Here is an 18,045-nt window from a genome sequence, read left to right on the forward strand (position 1 = left end):
GTATGTCATGGCAGTCAGGTGTATCACCAGTAGTGGATGAAAGCTGTATGCCTGCCCACCCTGATTAAGTGGAGGAAAGGAGGACATGCCAGTAATACCTTTGAATGTATCCATATGGATAATCTCATTGAACAAAGAGCGTGACAGGCTCCAGCTTTGAGCTCTTGGGACTCCAGGCCACAGGGGATGTGAAGGGGTATGTGAATCACCACATGAAGAAAGGAAGTATGGGTTATAGACACATGAGAGTAAAATCAATGACATTGAGCACAGAGAAGAGGAATGAGAAACCGTGACAAAACAGAGCTTTTCTGGGGAAAAAGGAGACTTAATATTCTTACAGGATCAAGAGAGGCTGGAGAACTCCAAAAAGGATTTTTGGACACTAACGGCATGAAAAAAAAAAAAAGCAAAGTAGCAAGGGGTAATAACTCAAAATAAAAAAACCAACAAAGCATGACCAATGCTTCTCTCAGTGAAGGTAGCAAGAAAATGGATGATACTAAGAGCAGCAATAGATGATACAGAGGAAAAAAGCCTAAAAGTGATGTAAAATAAGAAGAACCTGCACTGAGAAAGGTAGAAGCATCCACAATATATGACTTGCATCCAGAACAGCAATTTCAGGACTTAAGTGTACATAGCACATACTATCCTACTATAAAAATGAGCGACAGCCTTATAGAAAGATTTGGTGAGGATGTCTTTTCCTATCTTCAAACAGCAATAAAAAGGAGATTCTAGTAGTCTTAGCTGGTCAGCACCTAGGGAATACAAACCTCATCTGACAGAAGTGCTTACTGAGGAGTAGCCTGCAATACAGCCCTTGTTCAAGTGTCCTTATTATACAGGCTGTAACTTTTTCTTATATGTACTCTAATTAAAAGAGTGAAAGGAAGAAAAAAATCAGACCTGCAACCTCAATTCCAAGTCTAACTATCTGAAGCAAAATCAGTACCAAACTATGGATATTTTCTTACAAAAAAAGCATTTATTTATTCTATTATTACAATTTTTGCTAATAGTTGTTTTTTCTTAGCAGGATTTAATTATGTAGCTATCAGGAAAATACATTAAATGTAAGTTTCAGAAAAACATAAACATCTGTAGGATCAGGTATTTAAAGATCTTACTGAAATGAAGCAGATTGTGAAGTGAGAACCTTACTTTTAGAGACTGAGCAGTGTCAGCATCAGTGTCATGGTAAAGAATTACATTATTGGCCATGTCAAAGCTTTCACGCACGCCAAGGTGGTAGAACAGTGATGGTTGCTTGGAAATATCACTCATGTCCACAACTGCAACATCTGAAATGAGAGAAGCGGAAAAGAAGAGAGAATGCTAAAAAAATAAAACTTATACCGGATTTTATTCTTCCATGGGATTTAAAACAAATCCTGAAATCATACACACACACTGGATAAACAAAGTCAACATTTTCAAATAATGATCATTCTCTCTTGAGAGAAGCAAATCTTAACCTTCATATAAAAGATAAGAGCCACTCATGAAATTATCACATTATTACATTAACTTGGAGGCTGAGTTTACCAATCCTGCTTTAGGTTTTGAAATCACAGCATCAGGAATGCCTCAGGTAAAAAATGCAATTTTGCACTTGCTCCCTGAGGCCTGACAGCATGAATACCCATAGGACAGAAACTTCAAATATTCAAGATGGAACCTCTCAAAATAATAATGTGAATTAGAAAAATACGGAAAACTGTGAGACCGAGTTTATTTTTAGAGGCTGAGGTTTGAAGAATGGGAAATTCCTGAGGAGTACAAAAAGAAATTACTCTGAAAATTGACTCTTGAAAGCTACAGGCACGATGTTCAAGATGAGGGTTACAGCAATGAGGGAATTCAATCGCAAGTAGCCAGAGCAAGACTTCCACTGCTCTTGCTTAGTGCTCCAGTCAGAAATGCAAGTAAAAACATTTACATCTATGCAAGACAAGCTATACAGAGAACTAAAGAGAACAATCCCAGCTGAGATACAGAAAAAAGATTCTGAGTTTAGCATTTTGTTCTCATATAGACATAAACAGCAATGCAGGAAGAAGGGCTAACTGGAGGACATTTAATGCTGAGGTTTTATTTCTTGATCCTTAGATCCTATATATTCGTAAGAAAATTTTGCTTTAAAGCTTTTTAGAGGTCTGTATCTATACATCTGTCTGCTTTCACCATTTTGGGACAGATGGATGAACAGAAATCCAAAGTATTCATAAGAATAGAGCCTCGGCATTGAAACCACAGGGGACCCTGAGGTTCAAACCAGATTCCAGAGACTCAGTGCAGCCAGACAGTAAATTCTATATTTCTGAAGGGGTAACAGACAGTGCCTGGTACATACAGGGAAAGACAGAAGGGCAAGCTACTAGTAAACAAGACATCTAAAAGCAGGTCTGATGGCTGAAACCCAAATGCAGCAGCCAGTTCACCTTGGCTGCACCAAGGTTACACATCACAAGAATCAATACCCCACACTTAGTGTGCAGCTTCTTGGAAAAACCTGCAATGAATATGAGTTCCTGTACAATTCCATCAGCCTATTCTGACACACCACATGGAGGTCAGCCAATCCCTCGGATTACTATGAAACTCCTGTTCAAGCATATGGAACATTTCGAGTCTGAAGACCTGCCTTAAGACCAAAACTTTACTGTTCAGGAGCAAAACCAAACAAACACAAAAACCCCCAAACTCCAAAATACCCCCAAACCCAACAAAACACATAAAAAAATCCAAATGCACCTCCCTTGCCCGCCAAAGAAACAAAACCCCAGCACAAAGTAATGATATAAGAAAATCCCCTTATTCATATAACACTCAAATCCTGCACCATCCACACATGATCTTTCCAGTTCTAATGTTTAGCCAGCTGTCTGCAGCACAGATAAAATTCTTAGTGTACTGTACATTGTAGTGTCATGTAAACTGAGAGAGCTTGAAGCAGTAAATCCCAGCTCCATACACTCAACAGAATCTAGATTACCCCACTATTGCAAAATCCTTTTGGAAAACTTAAATTATCTACAGAACAAATTTAAGAGAAACTAACAAGCAGACTGAGAATCAAATACCATCTAGGGGAAAAAAAAAATAAAATAGGAGCTTGGATGGTTTTTAGTGCTTGCATAAGAGTGTTTTGGGGGAACCAGAGTACTGCGAAATCAAAATCATCATCCTGGTACGACAATTCAGATAATGCATTCTAATAGTGTACAGATATTCCATTTTACAACACAATGTGAGCAATGATTTGTAACAGAGTTCATTGAAACAAGGCTAGACACAGCTCATTGCCACATCTGAGCTACAACTGAAATTTGTCTTCTGTTGATTGCCGCTCCATAGCAATGGAGCTCAACAACACATGAAATGGACATAAGAACAGGAGTAGCACTTCCATTTAAAAGGGTAATTATTCATCCCTTAGAGATTAATTCACACATGACAAAAAGATTTATGAGAACAGGATTTCCTTGCCTATTCACACCTCACAAGCACAGGCATGAATAAGATAAAATAAAACAAAATGAAGAGTAGCAGAGATGAAGATGTATCACAAAAATATGCATGTAAATTTAAAAAAAGCCCCAGGAAGATAACTGAGTGGATTCAGTTTGAGCACAGGAGTCAAGGAATGACACAGAAGTAAATGACAGCAGACAGAGGCAGAGCATCCAAAGTGCTCCTGGCTGTGGGCTAGAGCAGACAAGAGAAGCTGCACTCCTTTGGAGCTCTCCAAGCCTTCCAGGAGTAACAGCAGCAGGCTTGGAGCAGGGAGGAAAAAGATCTACTTACAAAGCAGCTTTACTAATGTGCTAGTGAAATGCAGCACATGCACAGAGGGCCAGGAAATTAATACAAATTTAGGTGGAGAAAATATGGCCAACAGTTAACACTCATAAAAGCAGTAGATCCCTGAGACGTACCCTGTGCATGGGGTGCTGAGAGTGCAGAGCTCAGCTTATGGCTGGGTCTAAGCACACTCCCCAGAACTGCTGCTTTCAGGGGTACATCTCTCTTCTTGGAGTAAGGCAGTTTTGTGAGTCACGTAATGAACAAACCTAGTGTATGACACCACAAATACTTCTATTTCAGTTATATTTTTCTCATGATTTACACTAAAATTCTTCATTTACACTTCTTTAAAAACAAGACATGGGGCCCTGCACTTCAACCATGCATTTAGAATGACTGATAAGAGAGACAGGAATTTCCTTAAACTTCCAGAGACACATTAAAAGAAATAACTTCAACACTAGGATGTGCTTTGCAAATCTTGATTTATGAATAGAATCCTAAGTCCATCAGAGTTCATTCTCAACTCCCATTCTCCATAACAAAAGAGCCTGGTCAGCCAAGTGTACTTCTGGACTTCCCTTGACAAATTTAGGTTCAACCTCCACTACACACAGGGGTGAAGCAAAAGCCAATGGCAATTTTTATCAAATCTTATCACGCATGAGAAATTTTATGTGATAATGAAATATTTCACACAGGTCTAAATGACCAATGGAGAGGGTTTCCTCTGTTCAGAAGGAAAGAGAGCAGGGGAAGGTGCAGCCCCTCTGCAGAGACAGAAGGCTTCCAAGTGAAAATCTGTACAATGCATCCACCAGATGCAGTGGAGAGGTGGGGATGTGCTTAATGCTGTATATGACCAATTTAGAATGATTCTGAAACAGAACATTTAAACTTATGGCTTCTTTTCTGCAGTAGAAACTCGTGTTCAAAAGAGCATAAAAATGTGTTCTCCCTCATTTCTTCTTAAGCACAGCATATATTTTCAACACTTTTTGTTCTCTAGTAGTTGCCCATGAAACCGTTTTCATGCTGAAAATAGTTTATTTTTGTCATGAACCCAAAACCTGATCTCAATTTATTCTGTGATTGCAGTTCATTTACCTAGGCTTTTGTTTCCACTGTAAAATGATTACGGTATGTGTGTATTTGTAGTGCATTACAGTAATTCAGCACTATTGTTTATACAGTCTTGATTAGGTCTCTGCATTGTTACAGCAGATGACACATAATTCATTTCATATATTACAGTTTACATATTTTAACACTAGTGAATCTTATGAGAGCAGACAGAGAAGAGACAAATAACTGTGACAACTGAAATGAAAATTAGAGATCATTAACTGTGGTAAAATAGGAGACTATGAAACTAATAAATAATTCAACATGAAAAACATTATTAAACAGGTTAAGACCAGAGGACTTATTTCTCTACCTGAAATGCACCTGAAGACGTATTATTTAATCATCTAAGTAAATCAGAAGTCTTTACATGGCTTTTTTAGAATTTATGGCATTGATAGCAAAACCAAAATGACAATTTTGGCATCAGCTTTTGGGACCTGTAAGTTAAAAGGTAATAAACAGAAGGAAATGAAGAAATAACCTGAAATATGCTGATAGTTAAATAGAATCTAGGAGGCCTAACAGAAGAAAATGGTCAGAAAAAAGTCTGCACTGCTTTCAGCTTCTAATCTAAGACTCACCTCCATCCAGCCTTATCCATGTGCAGAGCAAGAACCTTACTCCACTGTTTTGGATTCATTATTTTTCAGCATCTGGAACCTTTCTATACATAACAGATTTCAAAAACACTCACAAACTTAACAGAAATAACAATAACAGAAATCTTATTGGAGGAAAATGCAGAACTCAGCCTTTTTCTATTCACTAGCACCCTGGAAATTAAGAACCTTTACATTAGTATTGCTTCGTTGATTTGCATCATAGTCAGTAAGTAAAAAAACATGTAATTCCGTGAAAACCACCTAAGAAAACTGTCAAACTCTTCAGAAGAACAACAATATTCCTAAAGAAAAAGAAATTAAAAATCCTTAACTTCAGGATACATATTATTTTTGATTTCTGCACAGCCCTTTAAAGAAGACAACACCAAAGTTTTTACAGGGAAACAATTATGGTAAACCCTGGTGTATTTGAAAACCAGGTACCTTTTGCAGCTTTCACTTAAGCTAAAACAAAAGGCACACCACTCTTAACTTTAATACATCCCACACTCCCAGAAACTGGGAAGCTCAAGGTAATAAAGCAGATTTGTAGCAACTACCAGTAGAATTATTGAGGTGATTTTTCAGCAGTTTATTATACCAGCAAACTGTCAGTGCCCTCCATTAGATCCTAGGCATAAGCCAATGTTAGCGTAAAAATACTGTCAACATTTGTGATGATATTATGGCTCATAATGAATCAAGTTTCATTTAAATCTTACTGCTTTATAATCATGGTATCCTGTAAAAATCCGCTTACTTTTCTCAGAAAAAATATTGTTCCAATTACAATCTAAAACACCACATTAAACCCAGATATTGCCTTAGAAGCTGACAGACCTGGGAGACAAAGATAAAGCTCTTTTTTTCAAATTTAGGAATTTCTGGTATTTCAATTCAACCTTTTCAAGTTTGCAATATCATAGCATGAACTTTGCTAACATCACTGGTTTGCTATAGGGCCAGAATTACTAATAAAAATAAACATCTAATCAGTAACGATTCATCCTGCAATATAGATTTGTGTATGCTATAATCACATTAAACAGCATTTTAAAAAAAGTCATCTATTTCAGACTACACTTCCTGTAGATTAAACGTAAGCACTGTGCTTCTGTATGAGTACTAAAATTAACTGTAATAGTTCAGAAATTGCTTAAAAAGCACCGTTAAGAAGATTGTTTCATAAGCTGCAATCAACTTTTGCAAGAGATTCCTGGAGTGGCTGGAACCTTGACTACAAATTCCAGACTACTGCCTACATCAGAAAAGGAAACACAAGCGTGCACACTGGATGTCTGAAACTTTTTGATGTATGGAGGGCACTTCCTTTCGAAAGGGCGTTTAGTTCACAGGCAAAAGGACGTGATTCAAAGGACAGGAAAAATAAGAATTCAATTAGGTATGAATCCTCATATTAGTGTGGGAAAAAAGGTTTCTTTCTATTCACATATAGTAAGCACTGGAAAAAAAGTGACGCTATCAAGTGTTATTAACGACACCAACCACAAACTGGAGAAAGAAGAAAACTAACACTGGCCAAATAATTTTTAATTCATTAATTTAAAATTATTGTTATCTTGAGAAGATAGTAATATGTACAATTCTAGTACATGATCCATATACACACTCTGACTATGAAATGAAGCAAAATCTGAACTTAGTTACATTTTGCTTTTGACAGGTCCAATGGATTTGTTAAGTGTTTTAGGAATTCTGAAAACCTGGGCATCAAGTGGCAAAAATGCTGAAAGGTGCTTTTCCATGGTTTGTCTGTTTGCTAAGGAAAACAAAAGGACTGTGGTAAAGTGGTTATTTCAGACTTACGCTGCTTTTTAAAAACAGAGCAACACCTCCAATCTTTGTTCTCAGACTGATCTTATTATTTGCTTTTTACTTAGTTGTGGCATTACATCTGCCGCAGGTTTTATGTTATAAAGTGATCTACTAAAGAGAAAGGCCACCACACCCCAAAACGTGTCACTTCTCCTCCCACCAAACAAAATGGAAGGCAACCACATAGTGCCTTAACAACTATAAAAGCCAACATTCTTAGAACCACAAACAAAGGGGGGAAAGGAAAAGTCAGACCTTTCTTTTGCATTTCCTCCTTTCTGTTTGTCAAATCCTGCTCTGAAAACCAGTTTCACATCCTTCCCTGTGAAACCACTCTGCTCAGCGAATGTGAACGCAGTGGGTACTGAAGATGAACTATGTATTAGCTGAGCAGCAGCAGCATTCTTGACTAAGAAAAGTTTGCTGTTAAATAACTTTCCTGAAAGGACCAGGCAAACCTTGAGCTCTGCTATTACTAGGAAACAAAAAAAAAAATTATTTTTCAAATGAGTCTTTCCACCACCCAGAAGCATTACTAACTGCAGCAACTCAAATGATTGCTTTGCTCCACTTAACACACAACACATCAACACTGGCACCGTCCCACCTCCAGAGACAATTCTGGGAACAAATGTGTTAAGCAAAGTGGGCCAGCTGGTCTTTGTGTGGAAAGCAGACACATCCATGTAAAGAAAGAGGAGGAGGATGAACAGCTGACAACTGAATGTGTTCCCAGTCATAGCATTTGGATGATGTTAGAGAGTCCTTTCATGTGGCCCAGCAAGGCAGCTCCTCCTTCCTATGCACATGTAAGGTTTGGAACACTCAAACTCAGTCTTCTCAGCTCTCAGGGCAAAAGCTGAAATAATGCAGGTTTTAAACAACAGATTGGTTAAAACTTACCAAGAAACATAGTGCTTACAGTCTGAAAGATTACAGTCTGAAACTGGAGGTAAGAAAGCTGGAACTTATTTTTCACGTATAGATAACAGAAGTGTGTCATACAGCTTCCAGTGAAAGCCCTGGAAGAATGCCCTGCCTGAAATGGCACAGGAATGAGCGCTTTCTGGACAGCCATGCTGCAGGTGATGAAATGTGAAGTGCAAAGAAACAAACAGAATAATCCAGTGTATCAAAAACATAGGCACATGTAGCTGGACTAAAACTAGAGAAGAATGCAACCATCACAGCACCATGAACACAGAGCCTGACAGCATTTTAATATAAGTAAAGAATACAAATATTTATTTTAAATATTTAGTTCAGTCATAACTAGAGAGAAACTTCTTGGTTTTAAGATCAGCTCTCACCTGTAAACTTTTGTTCTTTTTGATTTCAAATACTAGCTTTGGCAGCATTTGGAAATTTTAGTCTTAGGCCATCTTAGCAATGTATGAGATTGTAATATTCACTGGTAATTCCTATCCAGCAAAATCAACCCTCAAATGATACTGTAAAAATCAGACAAACATCCAAAACAAGAGAACAGACAAGACAGAGGCCAATGCTCATCTTTGGTTTTTGTAATTCTGTACAAAATCCCCCTTTCATACAAACAACTCCACAATAGGGTTACATTCAGACCTGAACATTACAGCCAGTAATCACATTAGTGCTGTGGTGTTACTTTACAGATACTGCATCTTTCATCTGTCCAATGGTACATGGAACACATACTAAATATAGAATTGGAACATATTTTTCATGCTTCAGTGGCATTTATTGCAACTCAGGAGAAACAAGTATCCAAAATGACTCATTTTGCTAAACCACAATGAAGTATTTATGCCATAGTTATAATTAACACATATTCCTTAATAGCTAAATGTCTATTCCAAAAATTACATCACCCAAGAAACTTCACTTTAGTCAAAAGGAACAGAACAAATTACAGCAGGTAAGCCAACACTGCTGGTGCTAGGAGGATTTGATCCGTAACCTGAGTTCTCATTTATTTTTGTGTTTTGGGGTTTTCTTATCCATTAGCTACATCATCTGAAGATTTTCAATTCTTTGCCCTGAAATTGCATATTAGGAACTATTTTGTTAAATGGAAGCAAGGACTCTTCCAAAACCCTTTGGCAGCAAAAGCTTTAACAAACAGTTTAGATACTTTTTAAATATAATTAAATTCACAGCAAAACTGAGATTCAAATGGGGCAGGGCACTGTATTAAAATAACATCGTAATTCTACTGATCTAGAAAAGCAAAAATTGTGCCAAGAGCATGCCTATTCTTATTGTTTATTTAACTGATCTTCAGGCAGAGTCTTTCAGACTCTGCCAAATCAGAATACAACCAGCACGCACAAGAACTGGCATGGGGAAAAAAGTAATGGAGGTAATGTAATACAGAGGGCATCCAAGCTCAAAATGTTTTTAATGCTTTTGCACAAGTATGAAGAAGAAAAATATTGTATGATTGGAAACACCTGAAAATAACCTCTCGCAGAAGATAGCATAATTTGTGATTTTTTTTTGTCTTTTTTTTTACAGTTGGTAGTTTAGAGAAAGAAGGAAACAGAGAACTAATCCTCAAAGAACTCTTCTTGAAATATTGAATTGCAGAAGTTAGGAAATATATAATTTACTGTAAGCAGTGCATGCCTAGGCTTAGAAATTGCTTAATATTTTCCATGACAAAGCTTCACTTTCAGTCCTTTTTAACTTTGCCAGTCTTTGCTTCAGGTTGTTGGGTTTTGTTTTTTTCTTTGTCTATTTGAGAGAATTAATTAAAACCAACTCAAGTCTTTTTGAGACTGTATCTTATTTTTCTGGCCACTGTTAAACATACTCTCATGCCAAATTAAGAAGACTTACTGCTTCCAAGCACCAAACCAGAAATTTGTCAGGTATCTGGAAGTAACTCCTCGTAGCCTCATGAAATGCTGCTCGTTCCAGAGCAAAGTCAGCAGCAGCGAGCAGGTCCGAGTCACAAGGGAGGTGTTAGGTCTCAGATGAGCCCGCCGACACTGCCTTCATTGCCAGTGCAGAGAGAGGAAAACACCTTCAGAGCCCCACTCCTCTGAGCTGCTGGGAGCCTCCTTCAGGAGATGAAGAGCAGCCCAAAGCGCCTCTTTCTCCCCACCACCCGTGAGGTGAGTCCAGGCAACTGAGGACACCCACACTGAAGGGGTCCAGTGCCAAGACGCCCCTTCCACAGAGCCTCACTGCTCTGCTTACTAGAATTTCATTAAGGCACTTCAGTCAAGAATTATATCATCTCAGCAGATGTTTCCCTGGATATTCCCAACAAAATGGCCAATGGAGAAGAACTATAGATCTTCCTCATCAGTACTTACATTTTCTCTACCTGTGAGAAAGGAAGGACTGTCACAATTCAAATCCTCACCTAGATCTCCAGGGATGTCTCTAATACCTAACTCTTACTTGAGTTTTCCATGAATTGGGAGTTAATTTGTGAGTCCCAGTTTACAATATGGTTTGTTTTGGCACTCAGTATTATACAACTGTGGGGATGACTGCTCTTTAAGAGGTGTTTTTGCATGTACCATTTCAGCCCAGGGTGTTTTCTCTTATTCATACAACCTGACTAACCTCACAGCCTATGGATGAAGTTTATACATGAGTTACATTTTTAGCAAAAATACCTTCAAGGCAAACATAAGAATTACATTTCCCTGCAAGACAAAGTCATTAATATGAAAGCTAGTAAAAGACTTAATCTTCTATTTAATTTTTTTCCTTTCATGCCATAGCTCGGAGGCCCCAGGAACAACACAACCTCAAGTCTGAGGAAGTTAACTCACAGTAGTGGGATAGGTGGAAGTCAGAAAGATAATGTCCACACACACGGTCTCTTAGAAACTCACACAGCACAGACCTCTACACAGCTTTCCTTTCCTGTGGAATGATTGTAAAAATTTTCCCGTTCTGCGCCCACAGTCACAGATCTTTAGTTACCAACCACAATCACATCAGATGGTTCATGCTGAGATTTACACATAGGTAATAAATAAATTATAAAAGTTGTGACAGGTACAGGAGATCAGTATTTATACCATTTCTTTGTAAAATTACACTGTTCAAGCTCCCAGGTTAGGAACTCAGAGAGATCTCATTGCTTGCATCTTAGACTTTTCAGTGGTTTTGTGGCTCAGGCAGATGAATGCTTATGGCTGCCTGCAACTCCTACCTCTTTCACATGATCCACTGTCTCTGAACTCCTCTCTCATGGTCCTGTTTTCCCTTACCTCTCAACCTATATTTAACTTGGCAATTTCTGGCTAACTCAGGGCTAGCACAGTAGCAGACAGAAGCTCTGTCACTGCAGCTAATCAGTCTCATCAATGGTATCACCTACCAGCTTCACACTATCATCCTGGAAAAGTGCTTTAAGAAACTGTTAAACTTTACAAGAATTGAAAGAAATAAAGGCTAAAAACTTAATTTCAGGAAAACTCACTTTTTACATGTCATATAACAAAAGACATTTGCATTTATAATTAAAAAATCCAATTCTGTAAGTATTAAAAAATACTCTAGGCTGAGATGGTACACACCTCTTATAATCATCCACACTGAATTATAATACTATTTTATGAGTGCCAAAACAAAGTATTTACATTTAAAATTACTGTTATTTAAACCTTGTAAACATGCACCCATCAGAAGTAAAATGGGAAAAAAAGACAAATTAAAGCAATTTGCTATTTCAGGTTGACATCAATCACTTGACCACGTACAGTGTAAAAAGCAAAAACTAATAATCACTAAAAGTTTCAGGATAAACAATCCTTCCTTTATATATACTGTGAAATCTCTATCACAGGCTGATAGATGGGTAGTGATACTGGCTACCTAACTGTTGTTAAAATACTGAAGTATCTTAACATTTTAATAAACTTTTCTCAACACAGCTGTGGTGGCTTTGGCTTAGATACAGAATTTTTTTTTTTTTTTTTTTTTTTTTTTTTTTTTTTTTTTTATTTTTTATTGCCATTTTAATCCCTATGGTCTGGTCCAAAGGGAGCAGGGGTGCATATTTTAACAGATACACCTTTATATGCTTACAACCACGAAATTTGAGTTGCATGTCATAAAAACTGCAGGAACATATTATTATATATAGCAGGAACCACTGGAGGAGAAGCCATACAAGAAGCAGTGCAAGTGCTGCAGTGACCCAACCTGAGCTGGTCTTGGAGCCAAATAACACAACACAAACAGCTTTACAGTAAACTTGCCTTACAGTAAACTGTCCTTTCTCAACCCATGAGTTGTTTCACTTTTACTCTGCCAGTTCTTTCTCCAACCCTGCTGGTGAGGGAGTGAGTGAGTGGTGTTCAGCTGCCTGCTGGGATTACCCCAAGAGAACAGCTCACAGCAGGCCAGTGACTGTGGGGTACGTGGGGAACAGAGCGGTGCCCACCAGCCTCAACGCCTGCTGAGTTAAGCAATGACACCATGGCAGAGGCTGGCAACACTGCAGGAATGCAAAGGGCATTATCGTGGCTTAAGCAGATGAATGCTTGCCTGCAAAACTGAATTCCATGCCTGCCTCTTCCTACCCCACAGCTGCTGTGTGATGCCAGCCTAGTCACATAAACTGGGATTTCAGAGATGGGCTTGTTGACCATGCAGCTATTAAGATTCTGAGTTTCATAAGGGAGAAAAAAAAAAAATAACCCACTAAAACAGAAACAGTGACTTGGAAAAATAGAGCCCTCATTTTAGAGCTACTTTATAATAAACCAAATGCCTTCAGAGAGAAGAAAATTCCTAATGTTTTACCTATGCAATTCACTCCTATGATCCTATTGTACCCTGGTACAAGATAGAACTTGAATAGTCTCTGATTCAGCACCTGCAGTCTTCCATCTGGAAAATAGCTAAGCATCTACAGAACAGTCAATATGCCTGATTCATACCTCAAAAAGACATGTATTAACATTTTTCATTTAACCTTTATACCCAAATGAATGGTAAAGAAGCAGCATTTTAAACTTCTCAAAGAGTATTTGTCTCCTTTTTTTTATCCACAGTTGTTAGACAAATGAAGATTCCAGAAGTTGCTCATTTCTTGCTTTAAATCTATGTATCCAGAACACTTAAAAAGAACACTTATCAGTCACAGATGATGTGAGGAAACCTGTTCAATAATTTTCTCTGTTTATATACTCTCAGCATATTAAAAATTTTGATACAGATGCCAGACAGACATAATGAGTAACTGTCTCACATCATACGTACTTTTCACTATGCCGAGTCATTAAGGATAACACTGTTTCCTAAATTCTTTCTGCGGGCCAAAGAACCTACTAATTCTATAGGGCATTTTTCTGCCCTATTTAGTATCAGAGAAGAACAGACACAGCAGAATAAATTAAAAGCAGGTGGTTCACACCTTCCAGCTGCACCAGCAGCGTGCCAAGGCTCACTCAAGACCATTTCCACCGCAGTGCACTAGAGTGGAGCCAGCTGAGAGCATGCAGGAAAAACACCCCAAGCCTGAAGCTAACTTGAACCTTGCCAGTAACTGGAGGGGGTGGGTATGTGGAATGAGAAAGGTGAACTTTATTTAACTTCTCCTGCACCTCTGCACTTCCTACACTGGGTCATCAAAGGCAATCAAAGGGAATGAAGTACAGAAAAAATAGGCTACATAACTGGATGACATGGCCTATGTGAAATTAAAGAATTTGTCCCTTTCTCCCCAGCTACAGTCAAATAAATTTTTAGGCCAAGGAGGTTAGATAAGCTTCAACCTTTTAGACAGTTAACCAAACTGAACCATTTGAGAATCACCCATCATTTAATGTTGAATACATTATGTTGGCTGGGGAACATAAAAAAACTGCTAAATCTGCACATCTCCCACAGGTCACACACTGGCCAACAACATACATTAAAAAAAAATAGAGAGAGAGAAGTAAAATTATGCTGATCTTTATCTGCTTATTGAAGAAATATAATAACAAGAAAAGTAATCAAAATACAAGGAACTAAAATAGAAAAAAATTCAGTACACTAAAGCTCCTAAGTCTGGTTTAAACTAAGACCTTTGCTCCTTTATTTATTTGAAAAGATAGCATGTAAGAAAGGTGAGACTTTCTTGGTCTGAATCTCATATTTTTTCTCAAATATGTTTCTTAAAAACAAGTATCAAGAGCCATTTCCGTCATTAGCACTGGGAATTTTTATGTACCAAACTGAAGTATCTCACCTCATAACTATTAATAGATTTCCTCTTTATGTTGATGGATGGACTCACATGTTGTCATTTAGGACCCACATAAAGCACAGTAAGTTATGCACAGAAAAAAATGTTAATTGAGGAAATGCAGTATTATTAAAGTGCAAATGCAGATAAAGTGTACATAAGGCCAGGGCATCACCTGTGAGCCAAGAGACTTGCACACACTACAGATACGGAGTCCTTGACATAATATTCTGGATGCTGGGCAGATGTGGATTCATTCTGCTATTTTTATCTTTCCTGTAAACAGTACAAGCTTTACGTGCCAGCCTAAAAGACTGCATGTGCTACTGAAAAAATCCTTATGTACCACTCAACACTGTAAAATGGGCAGCTTCCATTAAAAGATGAGAGAAATCTATTTCAAGACACTATGTAGACATAAAAAAAAAAAAATCTCAAATTTTAGTCTGGTCTTTCTAGAGCCATAACCAGTATGTACTTAGTCTTTAACTATCCTATAAATACAGCACACTTCCAGCACATAGACAGAGAATATTAAGCATGAACACAGACTGTTATTGCAGGGGAACATGCTCCCTAAGATCTCTACAGAGCCAGAGGAATATCAGTAGTTCCAAATGGTGATTCAGACAAAATTAATCACATGAAATTGTGATTTTACAACAAACCTCTAAACATAGTCTCCAGCATTTAGGAGGATGCACCAGCTCAAAAACATGGAATGGTTTAGATTGGAAAGGACCTTAAAGATCATCCAGTTTCAACCCTGCTGACATGGGCAGAGACACCTTCCACTAGTCCAGCTTCCTCAGGGCCCCATTCAACCTGACCCTGAACACTTCCACTGTGGGGAACCCACAGCTTCCCTGGGCAGCCTGTGCCAGTGTCTCCCCATGCTCACAGTAAAGAAGTTCTTCCTTGTATCTAATCTAAACCTGTCCTGCTTTATTTTAAAGCCATTCCCTCTTGGCCTATCACTACAAGCCTTTGTAAAAGGTCCCTCCCCAGCTCTCTTGTAGCCCTCTTTAGGTACTGCAAGGTGCTATAAGGTCTCCCCAGAGCCTTCTCTTCTCCAGGCTCAACAGCCCCAACCCTCTCAGTCTGTCTTCATGGGAGAGGTGCTCCAGCCCTCCCATCATCTTCACAGCCTCCTCTGGGCTCACTTCAGCTGCTCCACATCCCTCCTATGTGGGGGCCCCCAGAGCTGCAGGTGGGGTCTCATCACAGCAGAGGCAGAGAATCTCCTCCTTCCCCCTGCTGGCCATGCTGCTTTGGATACAGCCCAGGGTGCAGCTGGCTCTCTGGGGTGCTGGCCCATGTCAAACTTCTCATCCTCTCAGGCTAATCTGTACCTTTTCATGGTAACAGTAGCAAGAAAGTTTAGATTTAAGATGCTAAATTCTGAATATTCATCTTTTAAATTGTCCAAAATACCCAAACTTATGGAAATTAACTTGTTATTCTTCTCAGAATTTGTATTATACCATCAGAGAGGCACTACTGCAAAACTAGGAATCTGAAGAGGCATTAAAGGTTAAAAAATAAATAAAATAAAATTTAAAAAAATCAAGCATTCTTTTTTGACTTGATCACAAGCCAGAATGTCAAAGCAGTTTCTAGTTTTCCCAAAATAATAGGAAGATTTACCTAGTTTTGTTATTATAATAAGCAAAAAACTAAGTTTATCAGTTCCACAATTTAATTATAATGAAAACAATAGATCCATCTTAACCATCTTCAGACTTCATTCTGATTTGAATATTTTCTCCAGCTGACAACACTTGTCAGTTATCTTAAGCCCCACAAACAGCGGTAGTAAAAACAAGCACAGTGCCTGGCTTTGAGCTTGGTAATCGTGTCCTCTTTTCAAAGGGGGTTTTAAAAGACTGAAGCATACCAAACATCCATTGGCAAAGAAAATATCTGAAACAAGTAACTCAGTTCCACAGAAAGCAGAGCTGATGTTGATAAAAGCTGACACTTACTGTGTGAAACAGGGCTGTGCATACAGAAGCTCTGCTAAGTAAGGCAGCCCAGCACCAACCAGCAACACCACTGTAAACATCAGCTTTTCTCCTGCAAATTTTGATTATCTACTGTGATATACGTCTAAAAGTTAATTCATGTTAAAAGATGTAAAATGTAATTCAACCCCTATAAGTTTTGTTTCTAATCCAGTATGCTAAGAGTTAACTCAGATGAAAACGGCCCGGAGAAGGGTACAGGAATTTCTTTTGCCTGAAAAGACATAGGAGGGACACGAAGAAACCATGATTGAAGTTACCAGAAGAAGAGACACGAGGATGCCTCTGCCGGGAATCGTTAAGGGGAGAACAAAGACAATGGAAAAAGGAGATGAGAGCCCCGAGAACCAGATGATTACATCAGATCTCATCCGTCTCCTCCTGAAATTAACATCTTCACGCCACACCTGGATCCAACCATTAACGGCATTGTCCTCTCCAGCTGCCCTATTCAGAATCCCAGAACTGGAACATGAATGTCTAATGAGGCTGCCTCAGAAGGAGGAACCTCGAAGTCCCGAGTTTCTCTCAGTGATCCAGTGTATAAAAAGAGACTGCTCCAAGCCAGAAATGTGAACTTGGGGAGTAACATACTGGCTAAGTGTGTTACTGTGTTCACCCAGCGCTGATCCTGGGCTCAACGCTGTCCTTTTAATTGTGGCTGTCTGAGACTGTCATTCTGTCTCTCAATAAAATTCTAAAATTTTGATTTATCAAATTTGGTGAATCGTATTTATTATATCTACTAAGATTAGCACAACAGCGATGGCTGGTCCAGCACTGTTAGAAAGCAACACATAGACAGAACACAGCCTTGTACTGTTTTCATTTACCAATTCCCAAGCCCAGTTTCACCCTGTCACTCTCCATGCAAAGGCAAAACTAACAACACACAAATTAGCAGAAAGAAACTTCTTTCTTCAGCTTCTGTGAGTGAAAGGCAGTAACAGTAGAGTTAGTTAGTCTAGTCTTCAGCTGAGTGACATTATTATGGGCTATTACAGGATATTCTTCTGCAAGAGAAAAAACCTGCAGTTTTTCTGTGACTAAGGCAAAGACACTTGATTTGGCACAATTCCTTGTGGCTAATCTAGCTACTAAATAGTTGTAACTAATTTAAAGGGAAGGAGGGAGAAAGGACAGCAATCAAGTGGCAAATAATTCACTACCCCAAGTTGAAAAAAGTAACGTCCCTATTATCTTTCCCACAATCAATTTCATAGAATCTATCACTGGTTTTGACTTGCCTGGAAAGCATCAAAGCACCACTATTCATGGAAAGCACTACCAGCACCAGTAGGAAACAGAAGTATTTTAGAGAAAGCTCATTATCATGATGATTTACATAGAAGTTTGCTTGTTTTCCAGAACTAGTGCATTTTTGGCAGACACTTCAAAAGCTTTAGAAATCATGTGATAAACATTTATGATGTGATAAACACTTTTCAAATTGTTGACC

The 18,045-nt window shown here is 38.4% G+C and overlaps 1 protein-coding gene across 2 annotated transcripts in view; it reads right to left on the reverse strand.

Moving 5' to 3' along the window:
* The window catches only part of MAP3K15 (mitogen-activated protein kinase kinase kinase 15), an 83,807-nt gene that overhangs the window by 54,997 nt on the left and 10,765 nt on the right, over nt 1–18,045 (reverse strand). Inside the window, exon 2 of one of the 2 annotated variants that reach the window (XM_040091157.1) lies at nt 1,168–1,307. In XM_040091157.1, the coding sequence (XP_039947091.1) occupies nt 1,168–1,307 (140 nt within the window). Of the gene's footprint in view, nt 1–1,167; nt 1,308–18,045 lie in introns of those variants that run through there. The other variant, XM_040091164.1, reaches the window with a different exon arrangement.

This window comes from Hirundo rustica, chromosome 2 (assembly GCF_015227805.2).
Source record: "Hirundo rustica isolate bHirRus1 chromosome 2, bHirRus1.pri.v3, whole genome shotgun sequence".
Taxonomy (NCBI): Eukaryota; Metazoa; Chordata; class Aves; order Passeriformes; family Hirundinidae; genus Hirundo; species Hirundo rustica.